Source organism: Schistocerca nitens, chromosome 1 (genome assembly GCF_023898315.1).
Source record: "Schistocerca nitens isolate TAMUIC-IGC-003100 chromosome 1, iqSchNite1.1, whole genome shotgun sequence".
Classification (NCBI taxonomy): Eukaryota; Metazoa; Arthropoda; class Insecta; order Orthoptera; family Acrididae; genus Schistocerca; species Schistocerca nitens.
In genome coordinates this window covers 602,249,797-602,269,070 of record NC_064614.1, presented here as the reverse complement: position 1 = coordinate 602,269,070, position 19,274 = coordinate 602,249,797, and the positions used below count along the sequence as shown (strand labels likewise).

Below are 19,274 nucleotides of genomic sequence, written 5' to 3'. Positions count from 1 at the left end.
TACGTCTTGTGAGTTGAAAAGAGCACCGTGGCCCATATGTCAATTTGTAGGATTAATAGCTTATCCATTGCATGCATTTCAGTGGAAGGTTTGTTTTAGCCTGCAGACACTGGCGAACACATTTATGGCAAGAAGCCCACTGCTTGGGACAGAGTGCATGCTCATGTTGTATGAAATGAGGGACATGAAGGAAGTGGTGTTGGCATGCTTGTACAACAGCCTACTCTTCCCACAGTGTGCTAGGCTCCGTGTCCTGGCGCTGCATGCTGTTGACAATGGTGACATCACTCTAGCCTCTAATTGGTGGCCTATGGAATGGAAGAGCCCGAACACCTGTGCAGTATTCAAAACCTCTCCCAACATAGGATCCTCAAACCGAAGGGCACGTTGACACATGTCCATATCTGTGAGTGAACAAATGATTCTCTCTCGCACCATGGTGTCTGCACGAGATGAGACTTCTGAGACTTAGCCATGATGAACTGACACTGAAGACTGAGGCCATGAAGTTTGGCCGCCCCATCTTGGTACGATTATTGCAGCTGTTTGCAATATGGGTAGAATCACCACACGCAGTGACTAGTTTTGTACACACTTATGGTGATAAGAGGACAGCATCCTGCACACATCATCAAAAGAACGTGGCGCTGGTTCGTGCAGGGAAGCCCTGGCACAGTAAGTGATACATTCGAGGTAGTATGCATGATAACGAAATAGACCTCCATGTTTATCACCTGGGGTGCCAAGAAATGTTGGCAATGCCACTTCTCATGAATGTCCCAGTCTTTTGTGGATTTATCAGAGGGGACGGGGGTGGGGAAACAACTGGCAGCTGAGCTTGAGTCAGTATAGCCAACAACCTTTGCAACACTGCCATATGTGCCTGCTGCTGTTGCAGAAGTGACTGGAGTAAACCCTCAGTGGAAGAGATAAAGGGCAGAAAAACTGCAGAGTCTGAAACATGCAAAAATCTGATCCTTGACATTGCCACTTGTGTTCTAACTAGAAACAATTTGTTGGGTCATGGAGTGATAAAAGCAAGAATAAAACGAAAATAGTTTACGCATCTCGGACAGCTTTAACAACTGAGGGCCCGGAGGTCCGTGCATGCCCTTATAAAGATGCTATCCACATCAGGTGTCATTGGTGTAGTGCTGTGTGCACATGGAGCTGATGATGATGATGATGATGATGATGATGATGATGATGATGATGATGATGATGGCATTCAGTGGCAGGGTTGCCTCTGGTGGCCACCTCAGTTGTGGGCACTCTGTTTTAATGTCTGTGCACACTTCTCTTCCCATAGTGTTCTGACTTACGTCCACTGTGGGTGGTAGGTGTAGTAACCAGTGGGTTACTAAAGTTTCCTCCTCCTCCTCCTCCTCCTCCTCCTCTCGCCCCCTTCCCCTCCCTCCTTGCTCCGGTCTGCCCTTCCTCCTTCATTGTAGGACTTTTAAGAGACTTAAGGATATTCATTTCCGATTAAATAATTGGAAAAAAATCATCTTGCATCTACATTCCTCTCTATAGTTTCTGTGAGACAATTTTATGGGTGACTGAGAGACAGCTCCAACTGTTTTCTGCATGATGGATTTTTTAATATTTTTATTTGTATTTTTTAAAAACTTTTTTTGTAGTTGCTGTTTTAGCAGTTCATGTCATTTTGAAAATCATTCTTCAACATTACCATGGTATTACATGAAAACTGTGGTTCACAAACAGGCTTCATTAAGTATTTTTAATGGTTTTTGACAAATAAACTTGTTTTGTGCTTCTAAGTATTTTGCAAAAAGGCTTTTATGTTGGTCAGGAAACACAGTACTGATTGTATACTTTCCATAAAACTGCTAGTCACTTCTTGCAGAATTTTCTTTTATCAGGTGAGAGATTTCATTGTGCCCCTCATTTTGAAGTATAAGAAATGATTAAATGACTGTGGTATCTTTCCATTTTGAAATATAAGAAATGATTATATGATGGTGGTGTCTTTCCACTTAAGCTGTATTTATTTAGACCTCTCTTCTTTGTCCTTATAGGTGTGAATAAATACAGTCTAAGTCAAAAAATGCTGCCTTCATGTAGTTCAGGACTGTGGAGCCCTCTAGGAAGAAAGTCTATAAGAAAGTATCTGTCCTCTTAATTTTACATAAAATTACCCTTGACAGTAACCCTAACAACTAGTATATGTTATAGCCTTTCCTGGGCATCTTCCAGTATACATTCAGCAACTTTGTGAAAGGACAAGTTTTCTTAAGATATGTAAATCAGGTGTGTTGTAGCCATATTTTTCACAAAGCTTAAGGGTTTTTGACCTTCTTAATAATAATAATAATAATAAAAATAATAATGGTAATAATATTAATAATGCTGAAATTTGTTGTTTACAGGTCAAGTATTAATTTACCATCCACTCTCAACAGCACCCACAGTCACAATCATGCACATCGTGAAAATCATCGCCATTCACATTATTTGCAGACTTCCAAATCAAGTGGAAATATTTTGCACTCCCTGCAAAGTTCGAAGTCCAGTGGAAATGTACTGCATTCTCTACAACAGTCTGGTTCAAGTGCCAACATACCACAGGTTAGAATCTTTGCTAAGTTAATAAGTTTGTGAAGATAATATATTTTCTAATTAAAGAAAGCAAATGCTGTACAAATTAATGCACATCGTGTGACTGTAACCCAATTTTTCATCACCACCTCAGACAAAAATATCCTTATGGTTACAAAATATTTCATAATGGAAGCCATTTGATAAAAAGTTCTCAATCTACTTCCCATGTCAGATTCAGATAAAATCCCAAGCTATTGATGACTGCCTCCATTGTCATTGTCAGGGACTCAGTCTGACTTTCGTGACCGGCAAGGCTCCCAGTTTTTTCATATCCAGAGGACGGTATCTGTTTGGCAGGATTACGTCATCTGCTTGGCTGGATTACTTTAAGAGATGGTTATATTGTTGGTAAAAAATAAACAGCTGAAATGCTTAACTCTGTTTTCAAATGTTTCTTTGCATAGGGAAACCCTGGAGAATTCCCTCAATTTAATGTCACCGAAAAGAAGATTAATGAAGTAAGTATTAGTGTCTGTGGTGTCGAGGAACAGCTGAATCATTAAAATTAAATAGTGCTCCAGGGCTCAATGAAATCCCTGTCAGATTTCATACCGAATTTGTGGCTGAGCTAGCCGCTCTTCTAATTATAATGTACTGTAGATCCCTCAAACAAGGAATGGTGTCCGGTAGATGGGAGAAAGCACAGGTGACACCAGTCTACAAGAACGGTAACATGTGTGATTACAAAATTGCCATCTAATACCCTTGATGTCGATTTGTTGTGGAATCTTAGAACATATTATGAGCTCAAATGTAATGAGGTATCTCTAGTAGAATTACCCCCTCCACCAACCAGTGTGGATTCTGAAAAAGTCAATCATATCAAATCCAATTCACAGTTTTCGCGCGTGACATACCGAAAGCTTTGGATCAAGATAGTAAGGTAGATGGAGCATTTGTTGATTTCCAAAAAGTTTTTGACTCAGTACCACACGTACACTTATTGTCAAAAGTATGATTATATAGGGTCTCAAGTGAAATTTGTGACTATTGAGGACTTTATTTTAGGGAGGACACAACATGTTATCTTCAATGGAAAGTCGATGTCAGATGTAGAGGTAAATTCAGGTGTGCTCCATGGAAGTGTGTTGGGACCCTTTCTGTTCATGCTGTGTATTAATGACCTTGCAGACAGCAGTAACTTCAGGCTTCTTGCAGATGATGCAGTTATCTATAATGAAGTATACCATCTGAAAGAAGCTACATAAATACATTGTAGATGGGAATGAGTACATAATGTTTTGATTGGAGATCCGTATCCGGAAACGTACTGTTTCTGTGCTACAAAGGTTTCAATTCAAATGTGTAATGCATCCACATTTGCTGAGGTAAAGAGAAAAGTCTGAATTGCTTGAGCTGGTATGCAGTAGGGTCAACAGGATAATGTGTACTATTTCTTGTGGGGTTGTTGCAAAGTTCAATTAATGAGACTCCTACAGAGACAGGGGAAGATCTGCTGGCACAAATTCTGACTTGTGCACTAGAAATTGAAAACAGACCAGGTGGGATGGAGTGTGTTTACCAAAGCATGCTTAATAGGTCTGATGTCTGTAATGTCGGTGGTTGCTACTTTGAGCAGTTGTTGTAGTGCATCAGCACTGTTCTGTATATACAGTATGCAGGTTTTTTTTTTTCTATTTTGGAATAATTGTTCCGTGTCACACCTAATTCAATCCCTCAAGCATAAGTTAGCTGCAAAAGGTAGAGAATGTGTTTGTTTGGTGCTGCACATTATGTGATTTTTGACAGAGATAAACTCATGCCCCAGTGTTCTTCTTCAGCATGCCATTGTAGAAGTGTGCACAGAAACAGCTGAGTGAAAAATCCATGCAACACACACACACACACACACACACACACACACACAAGACTTTGGAATTTTCCTCTGTGTGAGACCACATGTACGAGATTCTTGTATCAGTTTGAAGTTCTATATTCACATATTTTAGTGTTTACCTCACTTCTGCATAATTTTTCATTGATTGTGTCACTACATGTTTGTATTTTGACATATTGTGAAATTTCAAACATTCAAGAGTGCCACGGGGAATTTGTACTACTGTCGTCAATCATAGTCTTAAGCTTTAGTGTGTTCTTTTAAATTTTTTGAGAATTGTAGGCCTATGCTCATTCAAAACGACCATTGTCTAAAGTCATTGTACAATTACGAAATAAGTTATTTTTGAAAAGTTTTGGATGCTTTCCAAACTATATTTTCGTAAGTTATCAGTATGAGTGTATATATAAAAAAAAAAAACTTACTTCATAGTAAATCAGCATTTTGTGGTTCCTTGTTGTGCCAAAGAATAATCATTCCTGAATTACATTGTACATCAGTGCAAATGAACATGCACGTGTGAGAATTTTCGGAAGCTACCATTGTCATTTCCATAATGTATGAGCAGTTTATATTAAATCTGTGATTGTGATATAGTTACTGTAGCAGATACTGTAACTAACATATTGTGTTACATCTAGTTTTTCCATTAAAGAGGAGTAGCCCTATATATTATCTGCATTTATCAAGAATTAACTCTGTTTTCAAGTTCGCTAACAACTATAATTAACCTCAAAACAATTTAGGAAACTAGTAATTTTTAACAAAGGTTTTGGTGTTGCCGTACCAGAAATCTTGTTTTGTGTATTTGCTTCAATTCTTGTAGGGAATTAGCAACGTTTTAACTCAACAGATTAAAAGATAATCGGCAGGCTTGATTTTACATTACTTTTTCACTGCCTTGTAAAGATGCACCTGCCAAAATATAGCCACATTGTGAATGTCATTCTCAAACACAGGGTGAGTTGGTTGACATTTGTATGTAGCTGGAAATTGCCCTGAATACTGCCAAACAATCGGCAGTTGTCGGGAATCAGTGTGTTCGAAGAGCTCTCGAGAGTTATGTACCCCTGATACAAGTACCATAGGTACCTCAAGTACTATTCTCTCCTGTGGATCCTGTCTCCTCTGCAGAAAGCTCAGGATCTGTCTTTACTCGTTCACTTGACTTCGAGTGGTGTGTCAGTGGTAGATCCAGGCATCCTGTACAGGATGGATGGGGACCAGGGAGGACTCAGGATGTTGTACCAATCCCCCTAACTGACAAATTTGAGGTGCTGTCTTTCACGGAAACTGATCCATGGGGACTCACTTCACCTGCTTTGGGGAAACTGATTTGTCCAGTGTCAAGCTGAGGGAAACACAAAAGGATAGGGGTCTATTAATTGTTGGCACTTCAAAGATACTATGAATTATGTTACCTCTTAGGGAAATGGCAGCAAGTGTCAGGAAAGGATAGCAGATGCACTATTGGGGGGGGGGGGGGGGGGGGGGGGACAGGGTGCAACCAGTTGCAGATTGTGGTTCATGTTGTAGCAAATGATGCCTGTTGTCTAGACTCTGAGGTAATACTTGGCTTATTCCAGTGACTTGCAGAGAAGGTTGCACATGAAGTTTCAACAAAGCTTGTAATTTGCAACATTGTGCCCAGAACTGATTGTGGCCCTTTTGTTCTGAGTGGAGTGGAAGGACTGAACCAGAACTTTGAATGTTCTTTGACAAGCTATACTGAGACTTCCTGGACTCGCGACATAGGTTTGAGAACTGTAGGTTGCCCCAAAATGGGTCAGATATGCACTGCACATCAGATGCTGCTGCTCAGGTAGGTTAGGCGACTCTCCATCCAGTCCAGGTAACAATAACTGTAGGAAACCCAGATGTACCAGTGTAAGATCAAAAGAAATACCTCCCACAGGTGAGAGTATTAAAACCCTAGTGGTAAACTGCCAAAGCATTCGCAATGAAGTGCCAGAGTTCAGAGCACTCATGAAAAGCAGTGAAGCTCACATAGTACTAGGTACAGAAAAGTGGTTGAAACCTGAAATTCATAGCAGTGAAATTTTTGGGGAGAATTTAAGTGTGTAGTGAAAGGATAGGCAAATGGGAAATTGAGGTAGTGTATTTGTCACAGTAGACCAGAAATTCAAATCCACTGAGTAGAAATTGAAGCTGCATGTGAGATTGTTTGGGAAAGACTCAGTATCATAGGTGGACATAAAATGATAATTGGATCCTTCTCTCACCCACCATATTCGTCTCCCTATGTAGCCAAAATCTCTAGAGAAAACCTCAGTTCACTTGTATGTAAGTTCCTCAATCATACTGTGATCATTGGTGGGGACTTTAATCATCCAACAGCCAACTGGGAAAATTACAGTTTTGTTAGTGGTGATCATGATAAGACATCCTGTGAAATTTTACTAATTATCTTCTCTCAAAATTACCTAGACCAGATAGTTAGGAACCTTACTCATGATGGAAATATATTGGCTCTAATGGCAACAAATAGACCAGACCTCTTTAAGGATGCCCTTGTCGTAGCTGATATCAAAGAGCATGATGCGACCATGGCAACATCGATTACCAGAGTAAAAAGGACAACCAAAACATGCAAAAGATATATATGTTCAGTAAACTATATAAAAAAAATCAATAGTGTTGTATCTCAATGAGGAACTTGAAACTTTCAGCACATGGCAGGAGTGTGTAGAGGAACTATGGCTAAAGTTCAAATGTATAGTTGACCATGCAGTGGATAGATATGTACCCAGTAGAACAGTTCATAATGGGAGCGAACCTCCATTGTATACAGTCACTGTAAAGAAATTTCTAAAGAAATAGAGATTACTGCATAATAGGCGTAAAACAAAATGTAGGCTGTAGGTAGAGAAATGCTGAATGAAACTCATTTGGTTGTCAAGAGATTAATCCATGATGCCTTCAGTAACTAACATAGCAGAATATTGTTAAGTGACCTGTCACAGAACCCAAAGAAATTCTGTCTGTATGTGGAGGCAGTTAGTGGCACCAAAGTTAGTGTCCAGTCCTTGATGAATGAGACTGGAACTGAAGTGAAAGATAGCAAAAAAAACTGAAATGCTAAACTCTGTTGTCAAATATTCCTTTACAAAGGAAAACCCAGGAGAACTGCCCCAATTTAATCATTGCACTACTGAAAAGATAAATGAAATATGTATTACTGCCAGTGGTGTTGAAAAACAGCTCAAGTCGTTAAAATTGAACAAAGCTCCAGGGTCTGATGGAATCCCTGTCTGCTTCTGTGCTGAATTTGCAGCTGTGTTAGCCACTCTTCCAACTATAATCTATCATAGATCTCTTGAACAAAAAACTGTGCCCAGTGCTTGGAAAGCAAGCTCAGGTGACACCCATCTACAAGTAGGGTAGCGGAAGTGATCCACAAAACTACTGTCCAATATCCTTGACATCAATTTCTTGTAGAATCTTAGAACATATTGTGAGCTCAAACATAATGAGATGTCTTGAACAGAACAACCTCCTCAGTGCGAACCAGCATGGGTTTTGAAATCCTCGATCACGTGAAACCCAACTTGCCCTTATCTCACATGACGTACTGATAGCTCTGGATCAAGGCAATCTGGTAGATGCTGTATTGCTTGATTTCCTAAAATTATTTGACTCGGTACCACACCTACATTTATTATCAGAAGTTCGATCAAATGGGGTATCAAGTGAACTTTGTGACTGGATTGAAGACTGTTTGGGAGGTAGGACACAACGTGTCATCTTAGATGAAGAGTCATCATCAGATGTTGAAGTAAATTCAGTTGTGCCTCAGGGAAGTGTGTTGGGATCTTTGCTGTTCATGTTGTATATTAATGATCTTGCAGACAGTAATAACCTCAGGCTTTTTGCAGATCATGCAGCTACCTATAATGAAGTACTATCTGAAATTCAGTTACATTTTGATATGATTTCAAATTGGTGCAAAGATTGGCAGCTTGCTTTAAATGTTCACAGGGTGTATACGACCCAGGACAACCAGGAGATCTGAGAAAAACCCTGAAATTTTTTCACCCAGGAGAAAACCGGGAAAAACCCTGGAATTTTTTAGAATTCAGGGAATTTTTTATTATTGTAGTTTTCAATTAAATTTTTGCAATTTTGACTGGTAAAAACTGATACTCTAAAAAAAGATATTACTGTATCCCACTACTGCATAATAATACTTCAACAATGAAACATAAACAAGAGAAAAAAATGAAAATAACTTAAATTGCAAAGGAAATGCGCCATATACAAAGGCGACACACAGTGCTTATGCAAGCATCTGCCAACAGCAAAATGTGTCAAAGACTTTAGGAAGACTATGCATCCTTCATAACAACAAATTGACTCCGATCAGCGTGAAGTCGCAACTGTTTACATTAGATTCATTTCAGCAGTTACAAGCGGGCTCATGCGCAGTTGATTCGTGTTTGAGCAGTAGATTCTCCAACTTCTGGCTGCAGCTAGATGCTACTGGGAAAAGGGGGCACCAAATTCATGTTCTTGAGGGAAAAAAAAAACTTGTTTCACAAAGCGCCTAGCATCCAGCACATGTTGGTCTATCGATTATTTATATGATTTTGAAATGCATCCCTGTTGGTTTCTGAACATTTTTGAACACATTTTAAGTTGATTTCAGAATGAATCATAAGTTGATTTTTGTATGCGTACGTAGTGTACGTGATGTCTCTGTTATAAGAATCCTTGTCGCATCTAGAAATAAACTTTCCACAGACAAAAGGGGATGGGGCTATACGAGCTGAGCAGAGTAAAACCGAACGGGTGAATGCCAATCGCTGTCTGTGTCGTTGATTGGTTATGGGAATGATCAGTGTTGTTATAATTACTAGCGAAATTCATAGATTCAGACTACCAGAATGGAAATAAACAACTAACAGAAATAACAGGTGAGAAAGATTACGTATTATCTTCTCAGTGTATCCAAGAAAATGAAATTTTGACAGAAAATTTTTGGTGAGGTCGCTACACTAATAAGGACCGGTTGTACAGTCCCCGGCCAGCAGCCGCTTAAGTTCTGTTCTGGAAGTAATGTGGAAAACATGTTGTACGAACATGTAACAATGCCTAACCGGAAAATAATCACAGGATAACTAAAGTGGTGATTCTGGCAGAGTTAGTGGATTTAATCGGTGAACAGATTTTGACAGTGGCAGGAGTAGCTACAGAATTGGTGATGACAAGATCATTTGTTAGAACGAGGAAGGATAAGAAACTGGGACATCACACATATTATGGAAGAATAAGACTATTCCAAATTTACATAAAAATTTCTTAATACTACTTTTCAATGTCATGCTTGAGATACTGGTGCTATCAGTTGAATTGTGAAACTATTTCCTAACATAAAGCTTTTTGCTTGTAGAAGGCCTAATAGGCATTTGATATTGGTACATCGTGAATTATATTCTGTCACGTTATAAAAATGACCATTTGTGCCAAAACAGTCTCGTTTATTTGGTGTGTGTTACAAAATTGCTGAAATATTAGAAAGGCCTATTTTGTTTTATCTAGCAGACAATGACAGAATAGACATAATCAGATCTAGAAACCACACCAGTCTTTGGTATTATTTATATTAACAGCTTTTTCAGTACTAGATAATGACATTTCAATTTTTCATATAGCAAAATGTTTGACAAACTTTGATGAGGTAATAGATTCTTTCAGAGAAAGGAAAGCACACCATGTAAAGCTGTAGCAAGATTAGAGGGAGAAAAATGCTAGGAGCTAAGGATTGAAGAAATCTGTACTTTTGTGCTTGTCTTTTGTCTTCATTGGTTTTATGTCTGCCCTGATAGCTGAATGGTCGGGTTCGATTCCCTGGCGCGCAGGTTGCCTAATGTGGCATCGAATGTAATAAGACCTGCCCCGTAAGGGGTCTCCCGGCCAATGACGTCAAACACTCATTTCCATTTCCATTGGTTTTATGTATCCTATATTTAATTTTATGTCACACAAAACAGCAAGTTACTAGCTAATAGGCAATAAAGAGTGCCAGTCTTCTGAAGAATTCTTGTCCTCCCGGTTACAAATAATCCCATCCAGTATTAATTGAGAGTTTTTTTTAAATAGGCACAGGATTTCAAACTGGCCGACAGGGAGCAGGAGAGGCGCCACAGGACATGTCATTTTCCACTGTCCTGAATATAGTTTGATGGCATACATTAGAAAATATACATGTTTCAATTCCACAGAGCGAAATACGGTGATGTGCGATAGAAGAATGCTGTATGAAGAGGTGTGGCACACTTAAATACAGTGATGTGCGATAGAAGAATACTGTATGAAGAGGTGTGGCACACTTAAATACAGTGATGTGTGATAGAAGAATGCTGTATGAAGAGGTGTGGCACACTTAAGACCAAATAACATGTCTTACATTTCCTCCAAGACATATGTTTCATGTTTCAGACTTATCAGAAAGATGTGTGCTACAAGATGAACATAGTTTTGAAAATTCGATTTTTTTTGTATTGACCCAATTCATTAATATCGTAGATCCGGGGCTGATGTGCAGAGCAGTCTGAGTTATAGTGGGTAGCCTCCACGTAACCCGTGTTTACATTTAGTGATTTTGCTGTTTCCCCTTCGTTTATTCTCACGCCAAATGAAAACAAAATGGATATCTGTGGCTGGGAATTATCAAGTGAATTAAAATACATTCACATAATCACAGAAGGCTAAAATATGTTGTTAGTTTCAGATTTTATTTTATTTCCACCTTTCTGACAGTCAAGCATTAATCCCCTTACAGAACAATGAAGTTATTTTTGTCTGTTTGCTAAAGAAATTTGACTTTTATTAACCTTTTCCACAGAGGCAGTCAATGTATTTGAAACAAAATGTTTGATTCCACAGTACTGGCTAGTTTCAACTATACGCTGCATTTTAAATGCAAGTTTTCATCTTCTAGCATGCATGGTATTACGCCATAATAAAGAACCAAACATGATATAACACAGTACTGGTTCTCCAAGAAAATTTACATCCTGAAAACCACACTGAAAAGATTAATATCAGGTCAAGGTCTACTTCATGGGGAATCTGGACATATGAATGTGCACTTTAATTGTGCACATTTTAACATGGTTCATGATATTCCGATGCTGTTGGAGTATCCTCGGATGTACGATCTTTCAATGTATTACATATACGTACATGTGGGCTTCCTGTGTCATGGTAGCTGCGCAAGCTCGGTGTCATCTGTTATCTGCACTCTCTGGCAACTGCTGAAATGAACCTATTTCTAACAGGTCGCAGGAAAATATTGTGAATGATGGTTTGAAAAGTGTTACTTTTAAAGTAATTAACCTTTTACGTAAGTTGAACTATGTACGAGAATGCACCATGAATTTCTTAAATCTCAGAGCATTTGACTCTCATTTAAAAATCAACTCTTTGATGATGAGCCATTTAGAAGAATTTCAAACCCTGAAGATCAGACTTTTATGCCAATATAAAAAATTTTACTTTCACATTTGTGTGATATATCTTACAGCGTAACACGCGTAAAAAAGATCAACATTATATGTGAAAGCTCAGCTTCTCTTGCAGCTTATTAACCTTAGAGACCAATATTATATGTGAAAGCTTTGCTTTTCTTGTAGCAACACTGTGTATATTAATTTAAACTATCGACTTTCCCTGTTTGTGTGTTCGTGCTACTTAACAGTGATGTTGCTGTTGGCTGACTACATCAGGTGGCCTATGCTCTGAATATCCGCTGTCATCTGCTGGCGAGATCATGTGACATGAGCTGTGACTGGCTTACAAAAGCGCATCACAATCTCGATTTCAATTATTAGGAAAGTAACGTGTGGTGTTTGTTGGAATTCCAATGTATACTTTTATAATACAAAAATATGCAGCGTACATGTTGCTGCACATTAAAGATATTTCCAAAACGTGTCTTTTTCCCCGAGTTTCATTTTCTAAAGTGCCAGGAAATTCTACGCCCATATATAAAACCATAATCATTCAAAGGATTGATAAGTTTTGCAGTTCCAATGGAAAATATACTGTTACTTAACATGGTAAAAGTGTGTTTTCAACCAGGAGAAAGTGTATTTTTTTGCCGGGAAATCCAGGAAAAAGCCAGGATTTTTTTTTCCTTGTCCGCGTTTACATCCTGGTTCAGAAATGTAGAATTTTGCGCTTCACAAAACGAAACTACATGGTATCCTATGACTATAATATCAGTGAGTCGGCCAGCGCTTACAAATATCTGCATTTAATGCATTGTAAAGATATGGAATGGAATGAGCACATAAGCTCAGTTGTGGGTAAAGCCAATGTAGACTTCAGTTTATTGGTAGAATACTGGGGAAGTGCAATCAGTCCACAAAGTAGACTGCTTACAAATCACTCGTACAACTGGTTCTAGATTATTGCCCAAGTTTGTGGAATCTATAGCAGATAAGACTGAAAGGGGACATTGAATGTATACAGAGAATGGCAGCAGGAATGTTGTCAGGTTTGTTTGATCTGTGGGAGGGTGTCACAGAGATACTGAAGGAACTGAACTGGGAACTCTTGAAGACAGATGTCCCAAGAAAAACTGTTAACAAAGTTTCAAGAACCAGTTTTAAATGACGAATCTAGGAATATACTACAATCCTCTGTGTATCGCTCACGTAGGAATTATGAAGATAAGATTAGAATAATTTACAGCACACACAGAGGTATTCAGTCAGTCATTATTACCACACTCCATACGTGGATGGAGTGGGAAGAAACCCTAGTAACTGGTACAGTGGGATGTACTCTCTGCCAAGCACATCAGGGTGGTTTGCAGATTATAAATGTAGATTTAGAAGTGGGTCAGTTAAACATTTGAATTGAAACAGTTGTAGAATGGAAGCAGTATGTTTATGGACATGGGTTTGTATTCAAAATAGGCCTATTACATTCTCACTCCCCTCTTCAAGTCCTAGACATTTGTAACAGGGATTTCTGAACACCCTGTATAATATCAGTCAGTTGGAATCAGCCAACTCCTACAAATACCTGGTAGTAATACTTTGTGGGAATATGAAACAGAACGATCACATAGGCTCACATTCTGGTTAAAGCAGGTGGCAGGTATTGGTAGAAGATTTGGGAAGTGCAATCAGTCTACAAAGGAAATTGCATACAAATCACCTGCGTAACCATAGCATAAGTTTGTGGTACCCCGTACCAAATAGGACTAGCTGGGGTTTTTGTACCTAAACAGCTTTGATATAATATCAAAGACAGAATACCAGTTCCTTATGAACATTGTCGCCAGATGGCCAGTCTTGGAGCTGAGGAGCACCTTGTTTGAAATAGTTGTGGTTCTGTGACTCTTTGTATTAGGACATTCAGCATAGCTCTTTTCCAAGCTGGGTGGTGAAAGCTAATCCCGTTGAAATTGTAGATCCACAGGCATGGTTTCTCAATTCACAAAATAGCTTAGTCATCAATCAGCTTTCCTTTTTAAAAACAAAAACAATAAATTTTTGATAAAATAAGTTATTGGATAGATAAAAAAATCTACTCGCCAAGTGGCAGCAGAGTGGGTTGTAATTAGGTGAGCTTTCGGAGTGAGTGGCTCTTTCTTCAGGCAGAAAGGTTGAAGGGAAAGGAAGAGGGGTGAAGGAAAAGGACTGGAGAGGTCTAGGAGACGGAGTAGATTTTGGGAAAGTCACACAGGACCGAAGATCAGGCAAGACTACCCGCAGGTGATGAGAAGGAAAGACTGATTGTTGGGGACTGCATCGGATGAGAATTGAAAACCTGTGAGCTTAAAGGTGGACAGGGTAATATGCAAGACAGACATTACTGCTTAAACATCATGCATGAGTTAATAAGAGTGAAAAGCTAAGTGCATTGTAATTAACAGAGATGGGAGGGGGCAGTGAAAAAAAATGGGTAAGACAATAAAATATGTAGGAAATTAAAACGGACTGAAGAACAGAGTAGTTACTGTGTGGAAATGCTGAGACGAATGAAACAAACATAAATCAAGGCCAGGTGGATGGTGAGAACCTAGGACATTGCAGTGCTAGTTCCCAATGGTGGAGTTTTGTGAAACTGGTGTCTGGGGAAGAATCCAGATGGCACTTGCGGTAAAACTGGCACCAAGGTCATGACTGTCATGTTGTACAGCATGCTCTGCAGTAGGATATTGTGTGTTGCCAGTATACACCCTCTTCCAATGCCCATTCATCTGACTGATAACTGGGTGGTAGTCATAGCGATGTAAAAGGCCAAACAGTATTTACATAACAGTTGGTATATGACGTGTGTCATTGCACAGGTGGCTCTCCCTTCAATAGTATATGTTTTGCCAGTTATGTGACTGCTACAGGTGGTGATATGAGGGTGCATAGGACAAGTCTTGCAGCAGGGACAGTCACAAGGGTAGGAGCCTTAGGGCAGGGAGATGGGTCCAGAAGGAGCATAGGGTCTGACAAGAATATTGCGGAGATTGGGAGCCCGGTGACAAAAGCTATTCTAGATGTGGTGGGTATGATTTCAGACAGAATGGATGTCATTTCAGGGCATGATTTTAGGGAATCGTGGCCTTGTTGAAGTAGCTGTGTGATACATTCCGGACCAGGATAATATGGGTGGCATGTGGTGTACTCCGAAGTTGTTTTTTGAAGGGATCAGCAGTACCAGGTTTGGATGTGATTGGCCTGGGAAACTGTGCTTTTTAACTAGGCTGGTGGGATAATTATGTGCAGTGAAGGCTGAGGTGAGAATGTTGGTGTATTGCTGTAAATAGTCTGCATCCGACACAAACATTTTTGTTCAGATGCAGACTCTTTACAGCAATACACCACCATTCTGATCTCAGCCCTCACTACATGTAATTACGCCACCAGCCTACTTCAAAAGCCACAGTTCCCAGGCCATCACATCCAATCCTGGTACTGCTGCTCCCTCCAGTGAACAACTTCAGAGCACATCACTGGTGACTCAGTATTATCGTGGCCTCAAATGTATTACTCAGCTATTTTAAGAGGTCCATGACTTCCTAAAATCATTCCCTGAAATGGCATCCATTCTGTCTGAAATCTTGTGCACCACACCTAGAATAGCTTTTTGTCACCCTCCCAATCTCTGCAATATTCTTGTCACACCCTATGCCCCCTCTGCACCCATGTCCCTGCCCTATGGCTCCTACATCGGTGACCATCCCCATTGCAAAACTTGTCCTATGCTCACTCCTACCACCATCTATAGCAGCCCTGTAACTGGCAAAACATATACTATCAAAGGGAGAGCCACTGTGAAATGACAAGTCATATACCAGCTGTTATGTAAATACTGTTCGGCCCTTTACATCAACATGACTACCACCAAATTATCAATTAGTATGAATGAGCATAGGTGGAGGGTGTATATTGGCAACATGCAGCATCCTGTTGCAGGGCATGCTCTGCAACTTGACAATCATGACCTCGGTACCTCTCTCACTACCTGCGCCCACCGCTACTTGTTCTTGGTGCTCGCCACCCACCTGGCTTTAATTTATGTTAATTTCTTCCGCCTCAGCATTTTTTCACATTAACACTCTTTCTTCACTCCATTTTAACTTTTCTACGTCTTTCATCGCCTTACTCGTCTATTCCCCCCCCCCCCCCCCCTTTCCACCTCTGTTACATACAGTGCACTTAGCTTTTCACTCTTATTAACTCGTGCATGATGTTTAAGCAGTAATGCCTGTCCTGCATATTACCCTGTCCACCTTTAAGCTCACAGGTTTTCAAATCTCATCCGATGCAGTCCCCAACAATCAGTCTTTCCTTCTCATCCTTTGTGGTAAGTCTCCTTTGACCTGCAGTTCTGGGTGACTTTCCTGAAATCTATTCCTTTTCCTAGACCTCTCCAGTCCTTTTCCTTCATCCGTCTTCCTTTCTCTTCAACCCTTCTCCCTGAAGAAGAAACCACTAACTCTGGAAGCTTGCCAAATTACAACCCTCTTTTTATATGCATGCTATGCTGCTGCTTTTGTGAGTAGATCTTTTATCTATCCAACTTTCCTATTTACCTATATATCAAAGAAAGGCAACCTCCTGTTCTATATCTCGAGTAGAAATCTTATATTAGGATGTATATTGTTCATATGATCAGTGAACTGCTGCAGTGCCTCAGTCCCATGTGGCAAAATTAAAAATATTAAATCATCGCCATTGTAAGCAGTAGCTAATTTTTTTCATTGAGTGGTTTGAAGAACGAATGTTGAACAGTGCTGCCTGCCCCCAATCCTTCCTGCTAGTTCAGATATGCTGATAATCCTTTTTTAATTTGCTGCACGGTAGTGATGCACTGCAGCAGCTCATTGACAATATGAATGCTGTAATATAAGATGGAGAACGAAAAGTTGCCCCTCTTAGATGTGTGTTGAATAGAAAGTTGATGGATGACTCTGCTATTCTGTGTATCATGATGAACACCATAATACACAGAGCCAGGACTCTTTCACATGAGGAGCACCTCTGCCACAAAATCAGCCATCTGACAATAGTGTTCAGTATGAACAGTTTTTCTGTCCATGTTAGGTCAACACTGTTGAGAAAACGTAGATGCAATGCCATTCAACCAATCTAGAAGGACAACACACAGTGCAGCTTCCATTTTGTGGTGCAACAATTGGTACAACAGGTAGAGTCCTAAACAGGCAAGGTATGAGACCATTCTTACTTGCGAGTGTGGCTGCAGTTAAGTGGGCTGTCTATCCAGACTGTCACCGATCGTCATGTTGGGCATCAGCATCACATTACATGGGAATTTCAAAGAAACAGGTGTTGATGAACAGTCTATTAGATGCACACAGAACTGTGTTTGAACAAATGAGAATTCTTGCTCAGCATTGAACTGCTGGGGCTGTGTAATCAGGGTAGCAGTTGAATTTAGACTATGCGAGAACAACTTTAATAGAGACATGGGCTATGCACTTGATAAAGAAAGACCACAGAGGCAGTCTTCTCATAGTTTAGCTCCTGGTGTAAGTGGTTTCCCTGTGAGTGACACCTGACAGCCTGAGCAGATGTAAACTATGGTTGCAGAGGGCACCGTCTCAGTATTTGCCTTCTGTGTGAGTTAATCCAGCCAATCAGATGCTGTCCTCTGGGCATAAAAGTGGGAGTCTCACCAGTTTCACAACACTCGGGCTCGCTCCCCAACATTGATGATGGAGGCAGTCATCAGATACCATATGTAGTGTGATATCATCAGAGTGAATAATGCAAGCTTCTTCTGACTGCAACTCTCAAAATTTTCAGTTATTATACCATTTTTCTGTCTCCTAAGTTTCTTGTTACGAGGGCAATCCCAAAACGAAGGTTTCCTACATTTTTAGATATGCAAACAAGTATTTATTTTCTGTAATATTACATTATTTTAAGGATGGAAGAGTACTTTATTTTTCTATATTATTGTCATTTTGGTCACCTCTTTTTATAGACTGCCATGTCCTTCAGAAAGTGTTGAACCCCACCTTTCACCTTGTCATTAGAGGAGAATTGCCATCCAGATAAATGTTCCCTCATCTTATGGAACAGGTAGGAGTTGCTTTGTACCAAGTCTGGACTGTATGGTGGGTGGATGATGACATTCCAGCCAAAGTTCTGCAGTAGGTCAATGGTGTGATGGATAATGTGTGGATCTGTGGATCGGCATTGTCATGGAGAATGCTTATGCCCTTGCTCAGCATCTCTCTCTCTCTCTCTCTCTCTCTCTCTCTCTCTCTTTCTCTCTCTCTCTTTTTAATTGCAGTTCTGAGTGTTTTAAGTGTTTCACAGTACCCATCAACATTTATTATTGTCCCTGCAGTCAGAAAGTCAACCAGCAGTACCCCTTTCAGTCCCAAAACACAATTTCCATGGCTTCTCTGGCAGAATGTGTGTGAATTTTCATGGCTTGGACAAAGAGGGATGCTGTCACTCAAGTGACAGTTGTTTTCTCTCAGGTGTGAAGTGTAATGTCCATGTTTCATCAGGTGTGGCAATAGAGTCCAAGAAGTTGTGCTTTTCGTCTGCATAGTGGCAAATAAATTTGCAGGCAGAATAAACTCATTACTGCTTGTGGTCATCTGTCAGCATATGTAATACACGTCTTCTACACACCTTCCAATATTGCAACTTTCCCATTAAAATCCTGTGGGTGGTGCTTCAGGAAACCTCAGTAACCAAAAATCAGACGGCATCAAGAGTGATCCTCTGATTTTTTTGCAAGGCGTCCACAACCATCATGACTGTCTCATCAGAAATTGGTCTACTGCTCCTTTCTGCATCATGAACTTCAGTATGACTAGCTGTAAACTCATTACACCATGTACAAATGTTTTTGACGTCCATGCATGACTGTCAATAAACTTCAGTCAATTGGTGCTGAATTTCAACCGGTTTAACACCTTTTGCATTAAAAAAAAAACACTGTAATTGCTTGAACTTTGCACTTGGTGGCGTTTTCAGTGGGAGCTCCATTTTGAGTGGCTGCCAAGCCAAGACTGAGCATCTGAGTGCAGCACACTTATGGTTATTTGGGAGCTGAGATAGTGATACCAGCAACGGTGTGGCCAACAACCATATTAACAAGTTCTCTTTGTCTGCAAAAAATAAGAGACCACTTTTTTGTATATTTGCAAAACATCAATTTCTTAGAACAAAGAATTTTATAAAACAGTTTCATATGAGGGATGTCTGAAATTTAAGATTGCAAGGCCCATAGTTTAACCCTGGAATTGAGTTTTTCGCAGTGGGGTACCAATGTTTTGTATGGTAACACACCTTGAAAT

At 39.9% G+C, this 19,274-nt stretch overlaps 1 protein-coding gene across 3 annotated transcripts in view; it reads left to right on the top strand.

The window, feature by feature from the left end:
• LOC126256619 (uncharacterized) overlaps positions 1–19,274 on the top strand; it is a 504,533-nt gene that overhangs the window by 405,163 nt on the left and 80,096 nt on the right. For all 3 annotated transcript variants that reach the window (XM_049955496.1, XM_049955497.1, XM_049955498.1), the window contains one exon: positions 2,391–2,589. In XM_049955496.1, the coding sequence (XP_049811453.1) occupies positions 2,391–2,589 (199 nt within the window). The remainder of the gene's footprint in view (positions 1–2,390; positions 2,590–19,274) is intronic.